Raw genomic sequence first — 24,470 nt, 5'->3', positions numbered from 1 at the left:
AAAACTGAGATAGCCAGAGGGAATGGTACCAGTCCAATACTGATGACATTTTTCTTAATGGTTTCCCCACCACAGTGGGTTAAAAGTAAGTTAACAGAAAAGATTGGCCGGTGACCTGTGTGTGCTTTTTAGCAACATAGAGTCATAAAAAGAGCACAGTGTTTCATCTGAGCCCAGGGATCTCAGAGCTGCTCAGCTCTTACACAGGCCCCCCGTGCCTACAGCCACCCTGCTCCCCTCAAGGGGGATTCAGGAGAGGCAGTAAAGTTTATAGTCCAGGGGCACAGGTTCACCCCAGACTCATGGTGGGACTTGGTTATGGGACTATAGACACCCCCAGTCCCAAACACCTCACACTACACCACTGAGGGCCTGTCCGAGTGCCTTTTACCCAGGTGCCATGTTCACTTCCACCAAAACAGGCGATATTAAAGGCCAAGGCTACGGGCTGAGGAGACTGAACAACCCTCAGAATCGGTCAGTATGGCAGGAATGCTAGAGAGCCCAGAGCAGGAATTTAAAGACGTGTGAGTGACAAGTGAGGGTTTCAGTGGAGGAGACAGGCTACATTTAACAACAGAGGGTGATGCTGAGGTGCCGGGAAGTGGGGAAGTGCTTGTTTAGCGTACCCGGGGCCCGCCCAGGTCTAGCCTCAGCACCAAAAGGGGACAATGCATGATTTAAGCAGAAATATGGAAATTTTAAAAAAGAAGAAAGAATAAAAAGAAAGAAAGAAAGACCAGAACTGCTTCGAACAAGAAAGAAAACAGTGAAAGAGAAAAGAACTCATTGCTGAGCTCAGTGGCAGGCTGGATGGGGCCAAGGAAAGCGGCTCCAATCTCAAGGGCGTGAGAGCAGCAGGAGACCCAGAACCAGAACGGACAGCTACGAACCAGACAACCAGGAAGGTGTGAAGGTGAGTGTGGTGGGAACCAGGGGAAGGGAGATGGGGACAGGAAGTGTGAAGGTGAGTGTGGTGGGAACCAGGGGGAGGGAGACGGGACAGGAGGTGTGAAGGTGAGTGTGGTGGGAACCAGGAGGGAGACAGGACAGGAGGTGTGAAGGTGAGTGTGGTGGGAACCAGGGGGAGGGGACAGGGACAGAAGCAGCTCCTGGGCAGTAGTGACTGACAACCTCCAATCAGGGTCACACCAAACACAACTGCACATCACACCGACTTCAGAAAAGCACAATCGGCAGGACAAAGAGCCGACTTCCACGACACCCGAACCACAGAGGCACCGAGAATGAAGGGCCACCGAGAAGCAGCACCTCTCCAGCCAGCCCTGCACACCCTGCTCAAGCAGCCCTCCAACGCGCATGAGCGGCTCAGAGACGGTGCTTCCCGGGCGCACACAAGGCTCCTGGTCAGTCCAAAGAGTGGGGCAGGGCGTGGAGGGAGAGAAAAGAAAAACAAGAGAGGAGAAGGCCAGGAGACTCTGACAAACAAAACTGGTGAAGTCTGCTGTCAGCAGGCTGCCTCAGAAGAGAGGGAAGAAAGTGAAACGGGTCTAAGCAAAGACAGGAAAGCCTCAGAGAGTGAGTGGACGTAAAACGCATTCTTTTGTCGTCTGCTTTTGAGACTACGTTTCACTATACAGCCCAGGTTGGCTTCAGACTCATCATCCTCCTGCCTCAGCCTCCCTAGTGCTGGAATGACCGGCCCATGTCTGGCTACTTTTCTTATCTGGAGCTGATCTAGTGGTAACAGTGCATCTGAGTTACTAGCACTGAAGTGTTTGATTGTGCCAACTAATATACATAAAACAAACGGCTGCAGTAACCATGGGGAAGAGGAAGAAACCATTCTGCTACAGGATTACTTTGTTTATAAAGTTTATAAGGTATCAGTATTGACTGAAGGAGAATAGCAGGACTTAAAATTAGCCTTGAAGGCTGGGAGACAGCTCAGTTGGTAAGGACCTACCACACAGGAACGAGAACCCGAGCTTGTACTCCCAGCACTGATTCGAACGCCAGGTGTGGTGGTGCGCTTGTATAATCCCAACACCGGGGAGATGGACAGGTGGACAGATCCTTGGAGCCTGCTGATTAGCCAGCCTAGCACCATCGCTCGGCTCCGGTTCTGTGAGAGCTCACGTTAACAAACAAGCTAGAGGGTGACTGAGGAAGACACCTGACACTGTCTTCAGGTTGACACATGCAATCTGCATGTGGGCATATACCTGTAATCCTTGCACTTGGGAGGTAAAGGAAAAAGAATTAAAGAAGTTCAAGGTTATCCTCAGCTACACAGTGAGCTTCTAGGGTAGCCTGAGCTACAAATGAGATCCTATCTCAACACACACACACACACACACACACACACACACACACACACACACACACACACACACCTGATTTAGCTATAAATATGCATGGCAAACCCTAGGGCAACCACTAACAGGGTCCCCCCTTCCATGTGTGCTCAGATGCACAAACATGCACGTGTATATAAACACAGAAGCCAAAGTTCACGTAAGTTGTCTTCCTCTGTCATTCTCCATCCTGTTTACCGAGGCAGAGTCTCTCACTGAACCTAGAGTCCACTGATTGCATTACTCTAGCTTCCCAGGGTTCTGTGTCTCTGTTTCTAAAGTGCTTGGGCCCCCAGGGGACCATCAAGCATACCAGGCTTCCATGTGAGTTCTGGGAACCGAACTCTGGTCCTCAGGCTTGCATGGGTGTGCTTTATCCACTGAGCTATCTTCCCTGACTAAAAGCAGTTTTAAGAAAAGGAAATACAATTGATGTATTAAGGCAAGAATGTGGACTCCTATAAAATGTTTAACTAAAACACAGAAATCAGCTAGGCATGGTGGTATGCACTTGCAATCCCAGCACTGGGTTTTTGAAGACAGAAATATCAGGAGTTCAAGGTCAGCCTGGCCTATGACTTTGAGACCAGCATGGGTTATGGGCAACCCTGTCTCAAAATACAGACAGACAGACAGACAGATGAGTGTGAAACACAAAAATAAGAATGATGAACAAGAACAACAAATAGAAAACTAATAAATGTGGTGGCCATTAATCTAGCTATATTAATAATGACATTGTATGTATGAGTACCCATGGACACGCAGGCGTATCTGCATGTGTGTGAGTGACTGTTATGTGGTCAGAGGATACAACATTGGGTACTGTTCCTCAGAAGCCACCTGGCTCTTGTTTTTGGGGACAAGGTTTCTCACTGGCTTGAAACTTGCTGAGTGTGCTGGGCTGTCTGGCCAGGACCCTCAGGAGCTGCCTGACTCAGCCTCCATGCTGGGTTACGAAGATGAAGCCACCAAGCCCAGAAATTTTGTACATGGGTTTTGGGGATCAAACTTGTGCTAGCATGGCAAATAATTTACCAACTGACCTACCTCCCCAGCCCTTAATAATCACTTTAAACATCACTGGCCTAAACACATGAATTAAAAGAGATTATCAGAGTGGATAAAAAAACAAGGCTTGTTTATATGCATGTAGCAGAAACTCACTTGAAAGACACACATATCACAGGTACTGGAGTGGAGACAGTTATGCCATAACGACAATAATCATGCAGGGACATTCATCTGAGAAAGAACAGGCTTCAATTTGAGAAAGTTACAGGGAGGGAGAACCAGGATACAATGGCAAAGGCTCCTTTTCAAAAAGACTCAATGGTCCTCAATGTGGACAAATCCAACTTTACACCACTGACACACTCCAGGCAAAACGGGCTGGAGCTGCAGGAAGAAACAGATGAGCCCACCATCGCTGCTGAGACTCTACACTCCCCACAGGAACAGATGCCCGGGCTGGGGAGGTGGCTCAGTGGGCAGCACACAAGCATGAGGATTTGAGTTCAGGAAAAATCCCTCGCATGATGATGCATGTCAGCGATTCCAGTGGTGGAGGGAGACAGGAGGACCCTGGGGCTCGCTGACCAGTCAATCTAGCCAGTCAGTGAAAAGACCTTGTCTCCAGACACCAAGTTCAGAGCAAAACAGGAGGAGCGGACATTGACCTCTGTTGTCTATATGAACACCAACAGGTATGGGCACCAGCACCTGTTCTACCTGTAAACACACGACACACATGCATGCATATGCACACATACACCACACACATGGACACAATCCTCCCCACATATGCATATCCACCATATAGTCCCCTCCCCTCATGTACACCACAGGCACAACACACACACACACACACACACACACACACACACACACACACACACACACACACACACCAGGCATATAGCTCCAGTATACACTGAACTCAACACTATAAATCTACTGGATTTAAGTGACATTTACAGACCATGTCATCCAGTAACAGTAGATTATAATTTTTCTCAAGCTTTCATGGAGTCATATTCTGGGACATCAAATACACCAGAACAATTCAAAACAACAGAAATCACAACAGAAACCACAACAGAGTCACACTGGAGATCAACAGAGAGCTAGCAGCAAAATCCCACAACACCAAGAAGAAATAACACAATTCTAATTAACATACAGGCCGAGAAGAAACTCTTAAAGGGATTTAAAAATATTTTGAGCTAAATGAAAATGCAAACTCAAAATAACAATATTTGGAGGTGAATGAAACCAAAGGTGTGGTGCACAGCAAGAGCTGAGCTTCTGGAGGCATCTACAGCACCATGGCTGACTCCGAAAGCCCTCCGAGGCCGCTGGAGGCCCTCCCTGGCGGCAGGGACACTAGGTGCTCATCCCTCAGAGAATCCTCCTGGCAGTGAGGTGACATATTTGACAAAATGTGCTGTCAGCTAAACTTGGGCATTCAAAGTGGAAATGAAGAAATAGCAACATTAAATCTAAAGAAACCAACTACGATGCCCAGTCCAAAGCAGACTGACTAGTGACCATGCCACATACAAAGTGCTGCTTTAGACTTAGAGTCAATCATCACGGGAAGCTGCTTTGAATCCTAGCAGAAAGGCAGAGAGAGAATGGCAAGTGGTCACAACAAGACACTGCCCAGCCCCCCACTAGGATTCATACACGCCCTGGTCTGCACCACTTTCTCTGACTGTCCCATGTGGTTTGGGGTAGGCCAGGCCAAGGCCTCAGGCAGCAGCTAAAGGGTCAAGCGGAACATGGTGGCTGCAGGGCCAAATATCCCAGCACAGAGAGCAGGGAAAGCAGGAGAGGGTGAGCCCAGGGGAGCCCAGGCGAGCCCAGGGGAGCCCAGATGTCTTGCTGGCCTCTACACCCTCTGCTCAAACCAAGGGGTCCCAGCAGCTGATTACGGGGAAGTCACACCTGAACTGCTTCTCAAAAGAGCAAAGGGAGACCTCATTTGATGACACTCCAAGGCAGTGTCACTGCAGAGCTACTAGCTAAGCATGTCAATGTCGACACATGGCGAAGTTACGTGTTCGTACGCTGTGCTGTGACGCACACAGCACACGCACTTGCCCTTACGTTCTGTGACTGTGTAATGTTCCACTGTGTGTACCTGTAGTTTATGTAGTAACTTTGGCATAAAAACAACTACGCTTTCTGCTTATTAGTTATTCAGGTTGAAAGTTTCCATGGCTTTTGCTTGTCTTTATTACTGTTCACAGGGAAATACTGTTTTACTGCTGTTTATAGGGAAATACTGACTCAGTGGAACACTTTACACCCATCAAAATAATTAGCAGAGGCTAGGGGTATAGTTCAGTTATAGACCTGTGCTTAGCATTCACACAAATGAGATCCTGGGTTCATTCTACAACTCTGGGGGGTTGGGGTGACAACTAGCCCATCTAGGACATTACACCCCCCAAATGGGAAAACTGTGAATGAGGAAACCCAGGATGCCACGCTCCATCTGCCCCAGGATTGCAGCTTTAGAAATATGTCAGGCATGCAACCAGAGTCAGAAAGCAGAGGCAAGAACAGACTGCTGATCATTAAGATGATCTCCATCACGGACAGGATGTTATTAGCATTAAGAAGCTGAAACAACGTGCAGTAGGCTACCTAGTGATCCTGCACTTGCTAAGAACCCAGAAGAAAGGAGAGTTAGACCCCACTGCAGCTGAGCCACACTGCAGAAGTTACCTGCAAGTTGAGCGGTGACCGCCTGGAATGGCAGCTTTCGGAACACGTCCACCAGGGGCTGCACTTTCCTTATGTTGACTAGCTCATGCTTGCCATAGTCCAGCTCATACACGGACACCAGCCCATTGGTCAGGATTCCTTTCAAAAGCACCCTGTACCACCTAGAAGCACAGTGGGTTAAAGAGAGAAAACAGCCCAAGTCAACAGCCATTCCAAAGAGAAGCAAGCATTATATGGCACACAGAAAAATCGGTCCTGGGCGTCTGGAAGCATCCGCGGCTGCTCTCTTCAGCGGCCCCCACGGCCTGCTGTGCCCGTGGCTCCTCTCACGCACTCTGCTCATTCTAGAGCTTTAGAGGCCTCAGGGGGAAGGCAGAAACTCTGGCACTGCCAACCATCCTTAGGCTGAAACAGAGCCAAGGGATGGTCAGGACAAGGCAAGGGATCCTTTCATCCTGGGGAGACACAAGATGGCCACGTCTGTACATGGTCCCCGTCTGCAAGATGGAAAGGAAGGTGCAGGTAGGATGTGTGGAAGCCAGAAAGTTGCTTGACTTAAGAACAGAGCAGAGCTGAGAGGACGTGGTGGCTTGGAGAGCAGACAGTCCAGTGGGGCCAGACTAAGGGATGGTGCAGGCACAGAGGACGTGGTGGCGGGTTGGGGAGGGACTGAAAGTTTTGAACAAAGAACATTTTAGGGTATTCCTCCTTGGATCCCTCCCATTCTCAGTTCTCACTTATCCTCAACAAATCTGTTTGCTCTGTTTAAAATGAAAACAATTTGGTGCACTGGGGCTCTCCCAAATGACCTGGGTCCAATTCCCAGCACCCACATGGCAGCTCATGTGTGTCTTTAAGTTCAGTTCCAGGGGACCCAATGTCCTCTCTGGTCTCTGCAGAAACAGATATACATGCAGGTAAAACATGCATACACTTACATTTTAAACATTTAAAAAAGAAATGGAAAGAAAAATAGATGATTTTAATTATTCCACGTGAAAAATGTTAAAAACCAAACAACCCCACAGAACCCAGCTTGTCCCTAAGATAAATAACCTGAGAAGGGTAAAAGGGCATGGGGAAGCACCCCAGTTTTGTCGGTCACCACGGGTGTGTTCTTCTTCAGTGGGTCTTGTCAGCAGTTAAAATGGTTAAAACAAAACAAAACGGACTTCAAGGTGAACCTACGAAGGACCAGTTTAGTCGATGGTCTCCACCGTAGGAGGAGAGCAGCTCACCACAGCTCAAGGTAAACTATCTACAGAAGTCTTAGCAACTGACTGGCCTGCTCGACTTGCCCTCTAGTGGCAGGGCCTGGCATTCTCTACAAGTTTACCAGCCAGAAGCCTACAGCAGCCCAAGGAGAAAACACAGCTGGAAGCCTGCAATGAGGCCACTCCCTCTATGTGAGTGTGGACTGCTCAGGGAAGACAGAAACCTTGAGGCTGACTCAAGGTGCAGAAGGCAAGGATGTGCAAGCCTCACAGACAACGGGAACACAGAAAGGATTCCTAGTAAGTACCTGGGGTTGGGAAACCAAGCGCACCTGAATGGGAATCCCCCTGGCCATTGCCTGTGGTGTCACTCTGGCCTCAGCCTCAGTTAGTCAAGTGTAATATTGTATTTTGTCGTTGTTGTTGTTGTTGTTGGAAGCTCAACTCTTGGCATTACAACAGGCACTTAGCGAGGGACAGCCACCCTCTGAAGATAAGCTAAATGAAAAATGCAGAGCAGACTGGAGGGGATATTTCCTGGGTGGAAATGCCAGGCTGCAGGCTGCCCATTTGTGTACGAGACAAAAAAGGGTGCAATAAACACATGTGGTTTCCACCACCAGCATCATCTTTAAGCTACAGGGGACACGTGATAGTGGGCCGTGTTTCCAGTCCATTGAGGACAGCAGTAAAGGAGCAGGGAGAAAGGGGTGTGTTTCTGCTGAGCTGAACTCGGAAGGCAGCTGCTTACACAAAAGCCTGGTTTGGACTAGACGTCAATTTTAGAGCAACATGACCACAGTGTAGAAACACAGATACTGGACCTTTCCCCGAGGGTTAGACTGGGTGAGAAAGGAGAAGCGGGGCTTTGAATGTGTTTCCAGGTGCTTCTCATGAAGAGATCTGGAGACCATGACAATTTAAAACCCGTGTCAATTCCTGTGTATTAGCGTATCATAGCTGGAATAAGGTTCAATAGCCCCAAGTCTTAAGTAAGATAGAAGCTTTGAACACTTAACACTGATTAACTCACGACACTTAAGGAAATCATTAATATACCCTTATTTATAGACTATCTCTGAACAATTAGCTGGTTAAAACCCCCAAGTCCCAGGGCAGAGCTGAGCCAGCAGGCACAGCTGGAGGGCAGGTGGGGAGGCAATTCCTTCCCTCAGGCAGGTCTTCCCAACTCTACCCATCACCACCCTCCACCTCCCACCCCTACCCGCCCATGACAGCTAACACGAGGGTGGATTTGACTATAAATACATTATCCTGTAACGAGTTCTTACTGAGACAGACTTATACAGTCAACCCCACTCAGGGTTAGCGTTGTAAATTAAAAAGTGACGCAGTAAAAACGGCTCTTACAGATGAAAAGCTTTATGACACAGACTCATGCTCTTCAAAATGAGCGCCATTACTCTTTCACATTTTAGAGTTAAAAAGTTTTTTCTTCCCATAAAAATGACATTTTGTATATGTCTATGTTTAATATCTTAAGAAAAAAGTATTTTGTGTAAAAAATTTAGCAGTTTGATCTTTTAAAGTATGAGAGAGGGGAGAGAGAGAGACAGACAGACAGACAGAGCTATCTGGGCGTTCAGCATTCAGAAGCCTGCCTCCCCGCATTGGCTCTTCACTTCCTAGGACACCGTGGCATGAGTGCCGTGGGGAGCCTGTGCTCCTGCCCGGGGCACACCCGGCAGACCCGATGGTTCAGGGGAAGGGGGTGTGGACCCAATCACGACCCATGAGGGCCCGGGGCGGTGAGACAAACTTCCCATCATCCCTTGAAAAGGTGCGACAACTAGCAGGAATAGGATAAACACTTAAGACTTCCCGTTATGTATAAAACTCTTAACAGGAAAATGGTTAGTAGAGTTTTATATAACGTTAGTATTTTAAACATGAAAAATTCTCACAAGTCCTCAAATCCACGTTTCTCTCAAAATTCGCATTTGTGCAGACCAAGTCTCCCGGACACTAAGGACCCTCATGACCATTCTACAGACTCTTAGCAGAAGAACAAGGGCTCGGCCAGGACCTACTTATTCTCCACTTTGGCAGCATACACTTGGTCTCTCTCCACCGCGATGTGGCGCTCCTCACACACACTGTAGTACAGGATCATCTCTTCCATCAGCACTTCCAGCTTGTGGATCTCCTGCCAAGGCTGGATGACAAAATGGCCTGGGTGACAGGCCACAGGCACATACACATCCATGTGTTCCCCTGACTTTGACAAGTGGACTGGAGGGGGCAGTTCCTCCAAGGAGAACGAGCTGGTGTGGTCCAGCAGGGACTTTCTGAGGACCTCTGGTTGGCTCTTTCTGAGACCCTCTCCAGGGCTGCCGGGTGCAGGTGTGCTGCTGTTCCTGTTGCCAGGTGAGCTGACCGGCCCAGACACGGCACTCAGGAACACATCTTTCTGGTGCTTCCACAGGTCTGCGTTTGTGATCTGCCGGTTAATGCTGCGGTGAGGATCAGGGAAGTTCTTGGGAGTAAATAAGTACACATATGCGACCCCCTTGGTTTCATCCACTTTTGTAACCTTTGGAAAACGTAAAAAAGCAATTCAGAAAATCACATTGACACTAGATTCTGAGAAGCGGTTATAATATTAACCTTAAATATCAAAGCAGAGAATTTTGTAAAACAATTATTTGTGGTAAGATGAATTACCCCTCACAGCCTAATAGGCACTGAGACAAAACATCTATAAAACACCAGCAATTCTTATGGAAATCGCAACTGAAAAATAATCCTGCAATGTAAGACATGGCTGCTGCCCTGAGGGGAAGGAGTGGTGAAGGCAGCATGATTCATCTTTAAATTAATGACATTCCAGAACCCACACAGCACTGGAAACAGTATGCTTCCCTGCACCTGCCCCCACCCTGGGCCAGGGTGACGACAAAGGAGCCAACAAGAGCCCTTTGGGCCAGAGGCCCCCAGGCTGGCAATCCCCTGGGGTCTCATGTCCTAATTCTGTGCTGGTCCCGGTCTCTATCTTCCCTTCCCAGTCACACAGAGCAGCCGGGGGAGAAGATGAGGAGGACAGCGCCACCAAATAAGAGACCTTCCCACTTCCCACCTGCTCCTTATGCCAGGGAGTGTCCATGTGGGAATACCATGCAGTGGTCATGTGACTGCCCCAATGGGTATCTGAAAGTCTGGGTGCTTAGTGATTCTCATCAGCTCCTCCAGTTGTCTTAAGAACAAAAATGGGACACTTCAGACTACGTCTATCATCCATCAAAGAGGACACAAAATGGAAGACGGGGACACAGATAGAAGAGGGTGGCAGCAGCCCACCTAGGACAGTTTCCTTTGAGAGTGTACTCCCTCAGTGAGATGCACCTCTTTAATCCATCCTTTAATGTCTACTGAAATACTGACTAGTTCATTTTGATATCTGTGATACAGGAGTACCATTAAAATTAACCCAAAGTACTTTTAAGCTAAGAGTGAAGACACGAGCTAATAACAGTAGCACTTCAGGGCCTAAGGCAAGAGGATTATTGCAAGTTCCAGTCCAGCCAGGGCTACAGAGCAAGCCACTCTCCCAAAAGGAAAAAGAAGAAGTATTTTTAGTATGTACCCAAAACTCTGTCTTTATGAGTAGGTGAGAAAACAATATTTACTATCTATCATGTAACAAATGAAGCCCATAAAACAGGCATAATTAAACTGTGTGGAGCATGCAATGTGCATGTTCCACAGCAGCAGCAGCAGCAGCCTGGACTCCACACGCACAGAGACAGGAGGGTCAGGGCTTGGGGAAATGATTCAGATCTCTGGGAAGCTATGGCTCAAGGATTTCAGCTTCAGGATTACATACAACAACACTGTCTGCATGGGTTCAGGAGCCGAGAGGGGCGCCTAAGGTTCTTCATCCTAGACATTCCAGCAACAAGCTAAAAAGCTTCAGAAAAAATGGGGAAACACTGAGATTAGCATTGAATTGTTCACAATCACCAGGGTTAGAGCGACTGGCCTGTTCACAATCACCAGGGTTAGCAGTAGATGGCCTGTTAACAATCACCAGGGTTAGCAGTGGATGGGCTGTTCACAATCACCAGGGTTAGCAGTGACTGGCCTGTTCACAATCACCAGGGTTAGCAGTGGATGGGCTGTTCACAATCCACTCTATTTTAGGAAAAGATAGTTATTGTCTTAAAAACATTTATTCAGAGATATGATCACATATCAATTGACTTGATCACAAGTCAATTTAATTATTTTTCCCTTAGCAAGACTGCAGTGGAGAACTAAGTACCTCTTCTACCTTATTAATAATAGGAAAAAGGGAGTTGTAATAATACAGGAGATGGGGGTAACTCTTTAAATAGAAATCAGCCAGGAAATATCTTACAGCTACATGTATAATTCATCTCTTGGAAGTAAAAACATGTCTGGTGTGAAGGTGTCCATTTATGACAGTGAGGTAAAATTCATCCATGTGAACCCCAAGCTCCAGCTCTTCCCAGACATCCCAGAACCAGGAAGGTAACTAACCTTAATGCTACAGTCAGAGCAATTCAAAACAGAATCTCTTAGCCAAAGGACAGCATCTGGTGTCCACATGCCAATGGACTGTGGAAGATCAGCCAAACAGCACTTTATAGCCTGAAAAAACAAACAAACAAACAAAAACCTAAAACACACCATCTTAAAATCGGCAGGACATGTAACGTCTACTTCCTTAAGCCAGACGCTGCAGCAGATGATGGCAGTCAGTCTGTGGTCTGCCTGTCTGCCATGCTGTCTATTTATGTCACTACTGGCTTTTCATTTGACTTTTTTAATCCTCCCAGGGGCCAGGGGGCTTATACCAGACACTGTGTCACCCCACAATCCTTCTGGTCTAACATATTCCGGGCTCCACTGTACGGATGGTAAAATAGTCAAGAGCAGCCTGTGGCAGGTCACAGAGCGGAACAGATGGGACACCTGCAACAACCTGGTTTCACTGCAAGAGTCTCCAAGGAAGCTTATCTACTTCACCCAGAAACTCCCGAGAGACCCATGGGTGCTGAGCACTTGTGCTCACCTCCTGAAGGAGGCAGAGAAAAGAATTAGAGACAAAATGCCTTAAATCTGCAGGTACCCAAATGCATCACTCTCTCAGTGCTCTCTTACTTCCCAAGCTACTTCAGAATGATACAGGAGGGAGACTGACTTCAGGGACTCCCTCAGTCACATGTGGGTCTCGAACTGAGGGAGGAAATCTTGTGACAGACATGAAAGCTACCCCACACTCCTCCTTAGATTCCTCTTGTGCTAAGCACCTGCCATGCCCTGGAAAAGCTACAGGTGATGACCAGGCCATTCAGAGTGGAGAGAGCACTCTGCAGGGCCGGTGGGCAGAGGCGACAGGGAGGAAGACTGCCTAACAGACTGGTGCACAGCTAAGTATAGGCTCGGCTGGCAGGAAAGACCACAGAATGCCCAGCAGCTCTGCCACCAAAAGAGGGCACGTAATATAATCACATTTCCTAAATGATTAAAATAGATGCTAGAAATAAGCTCTTTACTGAGAGAAAAATACTATTTTTTTAAATCCTGGCAATCTCTTCACATTTAAAATATCTTAAAATGAAGAGCTGAATACAACCTTTACGGGTTTGCTCCTGTGACTTAGACCTCTTGGGGAGACAGATGTTAACTAGGGGCTGGGCAAGCTGCCCTTAAAGGACCTGTAATGAGTAGTTATCACACTTATCAAAGAAGGAATCTGAGATAAGCAGGAAGAAAAAAGGTGTTTATTGTCTATTACACACAACATTGCAGCATAAAGAAGGGAGTGGTGTGTGACTTTCAGAGAAGCAGGAGGAAGCCTGAAGCCCTGTCTCCAGCCGGGGAGACCTTGTCAATATGATACAGGCCTTAGGTGGACATGGCCACGAGGAGACAAAAAGGGCAGAGCTGTGTCACAGCAACCGTAGCACCCCCAGGGCAGTGGACTTCCAGTATTAGGGCTGCACATCAACAGGGTAAAAGAGACTCTGAAAACAGGCTCGCACGAGAGCCAAATTCTTCTCTTTTAACTGTCAGGAAAGGCAATGGAGACTTGAGAGAAACACTACAGCCATGCTAGTCACAGCAAACCATGCTTTCCAGGCTGGTCCTGATGGTGAGGGAGACTTCTGGAGAAGTCAAAGGGCATCATGCAGTCCTTTTTTGTTTGTTGTTTCCTGAGACCAGGCCTCAAGGAGTCCAGGTGAACCTTAAACTCACTGTGTAGCCAAGGATGACCATGAACTCCCTTTTGCCTCTACCTCCCTAGGACTGGCATTTTAGAAGCATGCCCACCATGCCTGATGCAAATGAATATTTAATAGAATATAACACTGAATTAATCATATTAATTTACATAGTAAATATTTATATTTTCACATAGATTATGTATCTATAAATATTTAATAGAATATGCAATAGAATATAGTCAGTATATTAATATTTTAATAGAATATTAAATATTTAATTGACTATGACCATTAATATTTAAAAGAACACAGTAATTAATTATATATTATTTATGTGTTATATACTAATTACTTATATAAATATTTAATAGAATATAATATTTAATTAATAGACTATATATTATATTCCTATAAAAAATCCCCTATTTTCTCTCAAGGTAGTCAGTACTTCTTAACAAGACCGACAAGTTAATAATGACTCACAACTGTCAACTGAATGCTCTGTAAGAGGACAGGCTATGGTTAATGTTATCACTCCCATTTCTCACATGGGAGAAAGTCTTACAGGAAAATGAGTATATATAAACACATTTCCAAAAGAATGGCGAGCCAAATAAACAGCAGCCCTGGGGATAAACCCTTACATACACCACCCTAAAGGCTGGCTAGTTAGATGTCAGAACTGGTATGTGATTATTACACTGGTACCTCTACTTGGGTAACAACATAATGACTCAGTGTTCTTGAAAACAGCGTTTACTAAACAGTGGTCTGTAAATGTGACTGGTCAGATTCACGTCTCTAAACATCCACTCTGCTATCTGCTTACAAACTGAGACTGTGCTCATGAGCGTGATCAGGACTGGCACGGCTGATCAACAGGCAGGCAGCTCTCTGCAGACCTCCAGGCCGACAGTCGTACCTGAGGCGGGATGGCAAGCATCTCCTGCAGGAAGCGAGGGGGGATCTCTCTGAGCTCCGATACTTTCACGGATGTTGCATTGCCAGAGTCCAGGAAGTGAACATCAAGTGCCCGGCTGCTGTGAACGTTCGTGATCTGCAATGAGAGGAGCCCTGGCTCACTACTATCGCAGGGGAGGATGACACACTGCCACCCTCACCCCCATACAGCGCTGCAGGGTCAGGAAAACACCCCAACTATCAGTTAATATTCTTAGACTACAGCATGGAGCCTTTCTTCTAAGTCACTCGACAGTCAGCAACAGCACTGACCAGCCAATCACTGTAAGCCACCAGTGTCTACTATGTCTCCAATTCTCGAAATGCTGCTAATTAGATGACGTTATTTTAAAATATTAAAATGTGTTGGAAAATTCTTATATCCTAATAAAGAACATCAATAATTCAAGATGGAATTTTACTTATAGAGGGAGAATGCTTTGAAAATAACATATTTTACTATAAAACTTAGTGATTTTTTTTTTTTTTTTTTTTTTTTTTTTTTTTTTTTTGGTTTTTCGAGACAGGGTTTCTCTGAGTAGGCTGGCCTCAAAGTCACAGAGATCTGCCTGGCTCTGCCTCCCAAGTGCTGGGATTAAAGGCATGCGCCACCACTGCCCGGCCAAACTTAAGTGATTTTTAATCATTTCTGCCAACTGAAAAAAAAATCTGAAGCTCAAAAAGTCAAAGGGATAAAAGAAAGCCCAAATTACTGTACAGCAATGGGGAACTCCACAGAGCCCAGCAATTCTTGGAGAACTGTCAAGAACAAAGACATCATTTAAACAATTGCTATCAAAGTATTTGTACACCACACTAAGAAACACTTTTTTTCCCCAAAATACAAAGCAGAAACTTAGATACAAATCTCAATTTGAAAGAGAATTTACAAAATGGCACTACTCTTTCTTTAGAGTCATTAAAAACGAAGACCAAGCAGTAGCATGTCGGAGGGTTTAGAGGAAACATGAAGGTAAATTCAAGGGGGCATCCAGACTGGATCCCAGGGCAGAAAAGAACACCGTGGAACAATGTGAGAAACGAGGGAAAATCCTGCACATTAGGTACTTCTATTAATGTTGACTTCCTGATTTGGGAATCCAGACCGGTTACACAAGATGTTAACAGGCTAAGTGGGGCCTCTTTATATTACTCTTGTTAACTCTTCAGAGAGTCTTGAATTATTTTTTAAATTAAAAACAGATCTGTACATTTACACATTATCAACTAAACAACAGAGCTTTAAGAGCTCAATAATACCATGCTGAGCACGTGGCACGTAACCTGTGGTCACATACCCTACATCTCAGCCTTCTGGGAACTAAGTCACATCAAAGGCAGTAACCACTCTAGAATTGCTGCTTTCATTTGGCTAGGGATGGCTGAGCCTTACTGAAGGGAAGGTCAGGACAGTCAATCTGTTGAAGCATTAAAATGACGTTTCTTGTCTTCGAGGGCTAGTTTCCTGTGATTCTTAGAAATACTGCACACAGGAAGGTTCACAGTGGCAACAAAACCACCAACACCCATGGGGAGAGTGGTGGGGCTGTGGTGGACTCTTCCGCTTGCTGCATCACACAGCATGGAAACAGACTACTACAGCACCAGAACTGAGTCTCACGGTGAGTGAAAGGCATGCTTCAGAAGATTAATGCATTGATGCTTATTTACGTAAGAGTTAAAGAAGTTTAATTTATCATTCGTGTGTGTGTGTGTGTGTGTGTGTGTGTGTGTGTGTGTGTGTATACACATGTGTGAGAGCACAAATGTGCACATGCATGTAGAGGCCAAAGGTTGGTGAGAATATTCTTCTATTACTCTATACCTTATTTTTTAAATAGGATCTTCCAGTGAATCCACAGCTCACTAATTCAAGTGCATCAACTCAGCAAGGCTGCCCCAGGGTTCCTCTGCCTCCCCTGAGCTGGGATCACAGGTACTTGCTGCGGTGCCTGGCTCTTTATGTAGGGTCCTCATGCTTGTTTAGCAAGCACTTTACTGATGGAGGCATCTCCCTAGTCCTATTTTTTTTTCTCCGAAGACAGGATTTCTCTGTGTAACAGCCTGGCTGTGTCTGTCCTGAAACTCACTCTGGAGACGAGGCTGGCCTCAAACTCACAGAGATCTACCTGCCTCTGCCTCCAGAGTGCTGTGATTAAAGGTATGCATCACCACTACCCGGTCTGCATATTCTAAATACATATTTATCTCTATAGTTCTAATATACACACACACACACACACACACACACACACACACACACACACACACACACATTCTATTGTATATGTAATACACAGCAAAGCCATGTGTAGAGTTATAAATACATACACTAAAAACATTAAGAAATTCAGCTGTTGGCTTCCTTAGAGCAGAGGCAGGAGGATGAGAACAGGGCTCAAACCATATGGCCATCTTGGCTGTCAGAAACTGGTGATAAGTGCAAGCATGGTTACTGTACTATTGAGAAAATCTGTTTGTATATATGAAACACTTCACAATAATCTTTACAAGTCAAGGGGCTGATCTTACCTCTACTCGTAACCATTTTCCTTTGCAATGGAAAAGGCAGATCTTCCCACAGAAGGGTAGCGAGATGAAGTACTCAGAGGTCATGTGCTACGAAACAGAAAATCAAGGAACAGTTCTTAGTCTCGGCAAGTATGGCTGCAGCCCTGGAGCAGCGTGGAGGCATGGACTGTTTACCCACAGGCAGTCAGACGTCTCTCCTCCCAGGAACAGCTGCAGCAGGCACAGCGACCTTACCAGGTGCTGCAGACTCTGCCTTCTGCTGTCCCGCTTGCTAGTGCCAGTTTACTCACGCAGCGGGCACACGCACGGCTCCCAGGCTGACACCTACAGTGTCCACAGTGTTGGCCGGGTCAGTGGGGCTCATGTGGGCTCTGGCTCTACTAGTTACACAGGAAAAGGGCTGCTGGATCCGACCCGACCAGAGAGCAGATGAAGTCAGGAGACTGAGTCAGCCATGAAGGCCGGCAGCTTCGCTCCGCCTTTTAACATTTAACTTCATGTTACTGGTTCATTCTCTTTCATCCAAACTAAGAAGTATTATCACCACAGCCATCGGTGCCTGTGAGATGCTAATAAATGGCAGGGTTCCCCCTAGGCCCTCTTCTGCCCCAGCCTGCACTTAGGGCCTTCCCAGGGTTTGCTGTTCTGGTGACTGTTGAGAGTCTCCATGGACAAGGACTCCCCTTGGGTGGTGTAGCACTAGGAAATGTCAAGTACTCTAGAGCATCCTGGGTTATTAGGACAAATGAATCCTCACAAGTTAGTCTCTCCGGGGGTCTCCTATTTTCCCAAACTCAATCAGCAAATGAAACTTTACCTACATACACACTATACATGTATATATAAACATATATTACATATAATAATGTAATTTATAATATATTTTATGATTTATATTTATATAATTTATAGTTTATGAATTATTTTTAATTATTTCACTTTAAATGTAGATACATGTAATATATTTATAATTATAAAATTAATTAAATGTGTATGCATATAATATGATGTATATATAATAAACATATATGACATCTCTAACATAAAGGAGTAAAGTTATGTATCTGATGCCTCCACTCCAGACAGCGTGAGTAAGAGTTCAAGTTATTCAACACCTATTTCAGACTACACATTCTATGTACAAACTAAATAAGGAATGGAGAAGACTGACAACTGTCTCTACCCCAGCGGTTCTCAACTCATGGGTCATGACCCCCATGGAGACCACAAATCAGATATTTACATTACAATTCAAAACTAGCAAAGTTACAGATATCAAGTAGCAACAAATAATTTTATGGTTGGGGTCACCACAACATGAACTGTATTAAAGGGTCACAGCATCAGGAACATTGAGAGCCACTGCTCTACCATAAGGCAGGGTAGCCATGTAGCCAAAACATAGAGCTGAACAGAGTAGGTTGAGGTGCTAGCCATCCTTTGTGGTAAAAGAAAAGGGTTCCCTTCCAGGGGTGACAGGACAGGGCTGAAGCAAGAGTTTGTTATCTGGAAAGCACAACACATTCTGGAGGTAAGGAAATCCTATTAGTGACTTAAAACCTCTGCATGTCCTGATTCAGGATGAAAGGAAGGAGGGAAGGGAAGAGGGAGAGGAGGAGGAAGGGGCCCACACAACTGACACATAGAGCCACACTGATGGGCTGTCTCTCTTCAGCAGAGAGCTGGAGGGGGATGCATGACAAGCTGGCTCCTGAGGACAGTCACAGGCAGCTGTGCTTAGGACGCATCAGCTGCCTGCAGTAAGTAACTAAGTATTGCATTGCTGAATGCTTCCTACATGCCAGGCACCGTTCTAGGCAGTGTTGCAACTATCTCCGTGGTTTTTTCACTGGAACACACTGCTGCACCTGCATGTTCCAAAGCAGGAGCGGGAGTTTCCCCAAAGCTCTGCAACCTGGGTTTTCTACCCACCGTTTTGAAAGATCAGCCTCTACTTATTAAGCAGTTATTCACCCCAGCGCACCCTGAGCCCCTGCTTGCAGTCTGAGGCTGATCTTAGGAGGTGGTGCTCCACCCACCATACCTTGCAGTGGAAGTAGTCCTCGGTCTTATGCAGAAGGTCATTGAGTTTGTTCAGACCCTTGCAGGGCACCTGACAGTAGAGTGTGCCGTCAGAGCAAATGTTAGTCACTTTGACGTTGGTGTACATGGCATCCACCTGGAACAAGCAAACAGGGAGCCTGTCTGAGGACAAATGCTTCCCTTGACCTCCCCAAGCAGTACCCTGCACAGCCCATCACGTTACATACTTGTGGTGGCTAACAGACACTCTCAACTTGACAACCCTGAGAGCCACGATACCTCTGAAGTATGCATGAGGGTGTTTCTAGAAAGGTTACACTGAGTGAATACCTGGCATCAGTGTGGGTGGCATCATCCCACAGGCTGGACTCCTTCATGTCTGCTTCCTGGCTACAGAAGCAGGTGCCGGGTACCCCACCTGCCCACAGTCACAGCTCCCCGTCACGGTGGACCACATCCCCTACAGCACAGCCTGTAAACCCTTCTTCCTTCCAGCTCTGTCAGGTGTGGTCACAGTGACAAGAAAATGAACTAACGCAACACTTTTAAATTCTGTGAGTTCAAAGACATCTGGGCAGATGAAAATTCACAACTTAAACGATACAGGTGTTAACTGTGTCAGGTACAAAAGAGACATTTTCTACATGGCCCATCATCTGGAAGGCTGAGTGTGTTCTGAACTGGCTTATTGTCTCTCCAAGAATAAAAAGTGTTCCAAAACCATACTTTTACAAGATTAACAGAAGGGGTTTTGTAGGCGGGATTTTCTTTGGGCTGCCAGCTCACAAATAATGACACGGAAACTTACTGTTGTTTTTAAATCTCAAAAAGTCCATTCCATTACCAGTCTTCTGTGTCTGTTAGGTGTCTGTTGGTGTGATAAACACTGACCACAACAACTTGGGGAGAAGAGGGTTTACTTCACCTTGCAAGATTATAGTCTATCACTGAGAGAAGTCAGGGAAGGAACTAAAGATTAGAGTCTACCACTGAGAGAAGTCAGGGAAGGAACTAAAGGCAGGAACTGAAGCAGAGGCCGTGGAGGAGCGCTGCTTACAGGCTTGCTCTTCATGGCTTGCTGTTTTACACACCCCAGGAACACCTGCCTCGGGGTGGTGCCACCCACAGTGAGCAGGGCTCTGCCACAACATCATCAAGCAAGAAAATACCCCTATATGATAATCTGATGGGGGTGTTTTCTCAATTGAGATTCCCTCTTCCCAAAAGGCTCTAGCTTGTGCCATATTGACATAAAACTAGCCTGCACAATGGGCTACATGAATTTTAATGATTCTCAAAAACTATAATCAACATAAAGTTTTAATCTTAGCCATTTTTGGGGTCAAATCACAATATATAAAAAAATTTCATAGTTCTATTTGTTAAAAGCCCCTTTCCCTAAATGTTTTTTATCAAGTTTTTAAAATGGTAAGTCTGGCCGGGCAGCCGTGGAGCAAACCTTTATTCTCAGCACTCAGGAGGCAGAGCCAGGCAGATCTCTATGAGTTCAAGTCCAGCCTGGGCTACAGAGTGAGATCCAGGACAGGTACCAAAACTACATAGAAAAACCCTGCCTCGAAAAAGAAAAAAAAAAAAGGTAAGTCTGTTCTTTAGCACCCACCCTATTCTTTCAGTTGGATATTCTATAATTTATTAGTTCACTCATTTAGAGCACTTACGTCCTACAGATTTAAAATATTCAAGCTAACAAATATTCTCAAGGACAGAATTTTTCCTTGTGTTTTTTAATCTTTACAGGAAAATTTCATATAAAATCATTTCCACCTCAGAAACGGGAAAATAAGAAAGTGAATCCCTGTGAAATAATTACGAGGACTGGCTTGTCATCTCCATCTCCTCCTCCTCCTCCTCCCCGGTTTTCCCCAGTAAGGAGCTGTAGGAAGGAGCTGTCCCTTTCCTTCTACCCCACCCTTGTTTTCCTAGTTACGTGCTATCAGTGATTTCCCTAAAATCTTTAACTTTCTGTTCTGATGATTTTCTTCTCAGCTCCCCCCCTTCACTCTTTTTTTCCTTTTTTCTTTTAAGTGCATGTGTGTGTACACATGTGCCTGCATGTATGTTTTCATATGTAGACCACTTTCCATCTTACCTTTGGAGACAGGGGCTCTTGCTGGATGGATGACATCACCCCGCCTTTGTTCCCAGAGCTAGGGTTACAGACACATGCCCCTGCAGCAGGCTTTGTTACTGCTGTTCTACAGTTGTGCATGCTTGGATGGAACTCCTCAAAAGCTAAGATGGCCACAACGTTTGCAGAGGACCCCACCCCACCCCCACACTTCACTCTGAACAGTGACCACAGTGGTACCTGGAGATGAACTTCTAGAGATTTGTCACATATGGCCTTCAGGCAGGTGGCGTTGATGTTGATATCATCTTCTCCTGAGGTGTCATACAGAACCACCAAGGGGATATCTGACTTGTCCAGTATCTCCACAGCAAAGATCTTCCCACATGTTAATGATTCGACCACCTTCACAAGGTCAGGATCATCGTTCAGAATCTCCAACCCTGGAAAACAGCAACTGCTTTCATTTCTACGTAGACAGAAGCATCGTGGATGGACAACTTCATGTCTATTTGACCAGCCATTAATGGTGCACTTTTAAATGGAGGCTTCATTTCACAATCTTCTTTACCTTGTACAGCTGGAGATAAAGGGCATGAGGTGAACACCTCTTTAAGAGACGATCAGAGCAGGCATTCTTAACATAAGGAGACTGATGACCAGCCAGACCTTTTTGAAGGAGCAGCCTTCAAGACACGTGCAAATGTGTGTGTAAAACAAGAGACTAACATGATCAAGAACCTGTCAATCATGTCACTGTCTTATCTTTCCTACATCTGTTTTGTTCAATTAAACTTGTATAACTACTTTTCTTATAAAATTAATACCTATTATTGAAAATTGAAATCCTCCCTCCCTCCCCCTTTTCCTCCTGATTCATCACCGACTGAGGATACCACAGAACCTCTGAATTTATCTGATTTATCAAAAGAAACTGATGTTGCAGCCAACACAGGCATCAGGTGCAATGTTGCAAACTAATGACTCTTTCAGTTCTTTGACAACTGGAATTCAACATAACACGTAGATGGCAAATCTAAGTTCATCTACTGAACTAAACAAGCACGCCATTTCCTGCAGTCGGACTAGAGGCCTCTTTTTCTGTTTCTCTTTGAATGTGAGTTATAAGGCGGATTCCTCCTGCTCTACCCGTTCTCAAGACTCAGTGTTGGAACTATTCTCATACCTTCGACTCAGCATCGGGACTTTTGTTCTGCACTTGTGATGCATCCTTTCAAAACTAAAACCAATCTCACAACTTTTGATTGGCTCTTAAAAGCTCACTGGGCTTATCTCAGATTCAGGCCCTTCAAAGACATAAGGTCTCATCCTTGCTGATGGGGACATTGCCCAACCCCTTTATTCTGTTTTGAGACAGGGTCTCACTCTGTAAGTCCACACTGGCCTAGAACTGACTACGTAGCCTGGGCTGGCCTCCAATTCATGGTCTTAGACTCTGAAATGCTGGCATCACATGGGTGAGGTACATACTCAGCTTAAGGGGTATTTCTGTAGAGGGTTCCTTTTCATGTAAGAACTACGATCTGAGGGCTGGAGAGGTGGCTCAGTGGTTAGCCGAGCTCCCCACCCTTCCACCTATACTGGGGGGCCCACAACTGCTTGTAACTCCAAGGACACAGGAGCTGATGCCTCTGGCCTCCACAGGCACCTGTATACATGAAGAATGCATACATTGTGTGTGTGTGTGTGTGTGTGTGTGTGTGTGTGTACATACACAGAGAGAGAGAGAGAGAGAGAGACAGAAAATTTAGAAAAAGAATTCTGCCTTTAGAAGTGCAAGCCTCCTTGGTACAGTGCCTAATACCCTTAACCTCACTGTGCCTTCCTTCCATACCTCATTCCTCCTGTCACCCACATGTGCACATTCCTATGCTTCTGTAAAGAGGAAAGGTGCAAGAACCAGCACACCCCACAGTCCCACTCAGCTTGGGTGCACAAGGTTGCTAGCAGAGTGCATCTCCAAAGTCCATCTCCAGGGGAGGCCTGAGGGCCCCTCCTAATACTTGAAGCAACAGGAGTGAGTCCCATGATATAGGGTCGTATGGGCTTTTACTAAGACCAAACAAGACATAAACCCTTTCAAATGGCTAGATGAACTTTTTATACTAAAATACAATGAGCTACGTTCTATATAATAAATATAACAAAAACACTGTCACATTTTCATCATTACTACATCTTAGACAGAACACCTTACATATGAATTCTTCACTGAACCTTTCAAGAAAAACATTAAAGTCACGCGCTGGGTGTGGTAGGCCACCCCTGTAACACCAGCACTGAGGAGGTGAGGAAAGAGGAGTTCGAGGTCAGCCTGGGCTACACAGCGAGCATTCCCAGGTTGAACACTGAACTGGTGACAGGGTTTTCTAAGGAGCCCACTTACCTGCCAGCTTGCACTTGGTGGCCTGGAAGGACAGAGAGCAGAAGCGTGGGTTCAGTCTGTAAGCTTTGCTCTTCTCGACATTCTCACAAAAGCCGTAGTCCACATAGCACACCTAAGGACAAAGCAAAGCCAGTCATGTCTATGCATGGTCTCTATCCTTACCAAAACTGGGACACATTAAGTGGATTCACTTTATTCCATAAGCACCAAGTACCTCAGCTGTCTCCTCAAAGCCAAAGGAAAGGCTCCCTGATGCATCCAGAAGACGACAGCAGGCTGGGTCTCAGGGTCCCCATGTTCCAGGCCCTGGTCTGCTACCTCGCCCCTTAGTCACCAGGAAGAGCAAGGCCAGACTCGGAGGCCTCACCTAGGCCTCCAATGCTGCTGCGTCTCCCCATCTTCATCCAATGCTTGTCCTCCCTCCACCCATCCTCTCCATTCTGAGGGGCAGTAGATGTTTCCAGAGAAGCCATCAGTCCTGTGATACTGGCCACAGGCTGGAATCCCAAAGCAGCACTTGTGACAGCCTGCTCTCAGCCACTGTGCTACTAGGGGCTGACATGATTCTGTCGGGGGCAACAATGACGTCAGGCTGGACAATACAGAACTCTACTTTTAAAAAAAAGAAAGAAAAACCCAGTGTTTTCTTCTAGTGCACAAAGCTAGATTATGTCTTCATGCACCTTAGCAAAGGCCTGGCTCTGAGATAAAGCTGGCACTGGACATTCTTGTCACCTTTATATAACCTGGAATCACCTGGGAAGTGTCTCGGCGAGTCTACATCAGGGTAGCCTGTAGAATGTCTGTGGGGACTATCTCAACTGCCTCAAATGACACAGGAAGACCTAGGCTCCAAGTGGGCAGCACCATGCCCTGGACTGTATAAAAGCAGAGGACTCTGCTGAGCACCAAGCGTGCATGCATTCATTTTCCCTGCTCTTGCCTCAGAGGGACTAACGG

The 24,470-nt window shown here is 46.0% G+C and overlaps 1 protein-coding gene across 3 annotated transcripts in view; it reads right to left on the bottom strand.

Annotated features, from left to right (window-relative positions):
* Tdrd7 (tudor domain containing 7) overlaps nucleotides 1-24,470 on the bottom strand; it is a 69,158-nt gene that overhangs the window by 751 nt on the left and 43,937 nt on the right. For all 3 annotated transcript variants that reach the window (XM_076564152.1, XM_076564153.1, XM_006973696.4), the window contains exons 9-16: nucleotides 23,511-23,622; nucleotides 21,344-21,546; nucleotides 19,016-19,150; nucleotides 16,972-17,058; nucleotides 14,402-14,536; nucleotides 11,789-11,899; nucleotides 9,319-9,821; nucleotides 6,054-6,214 (exon numbers count right to left, since the gene is read on the bottom strand). In XM_076564152.1, the coding sequence (XP_076420267.1) occupies nucleotides 6,054-6,214; nucleotides 9,319-9,821; nucleotides 11,789-11,899; nucleotides 14,402-14,536; nucleotides 16,972-17,058; nucleotides 19,016-19,150; nucleotides 21,344-21,546; nucleotides 23,511-23,622 (1,447 nt within the window). The remainder of the gene's footprint in view (nucleotides 1-6,053; nucleotides 6,215-9,318; nucleotides 9,822-11,788; nucleotides 11,900-14,401; nucleotides 14,537-16,971; nucleotides 17,059-19,015; nucleotides 19,151-21,343; nucleotides 21,547-23,510; nucleotides 23,623-24,470) is intronic.

This window comes from Peromyscus maniculatus, chromosome 2 (genome assembly GCF_049852395.1).
Source record: "Peromyscus maniculatus bairdii isolate BWxNUB_F1_BW_parent chromosome 2, HU_Pman_BW_mat_3.1, whole genome shotgun sequence".
NCBI lineage: Eukaryota > Metazoa > Chordata > Mammalia > Rodentia > Cricetidae > Peromyscus > Peromyscus maniculatus.
This window is presented reverse-complemented; position numbering and strand designations above follow the sequence as displayed.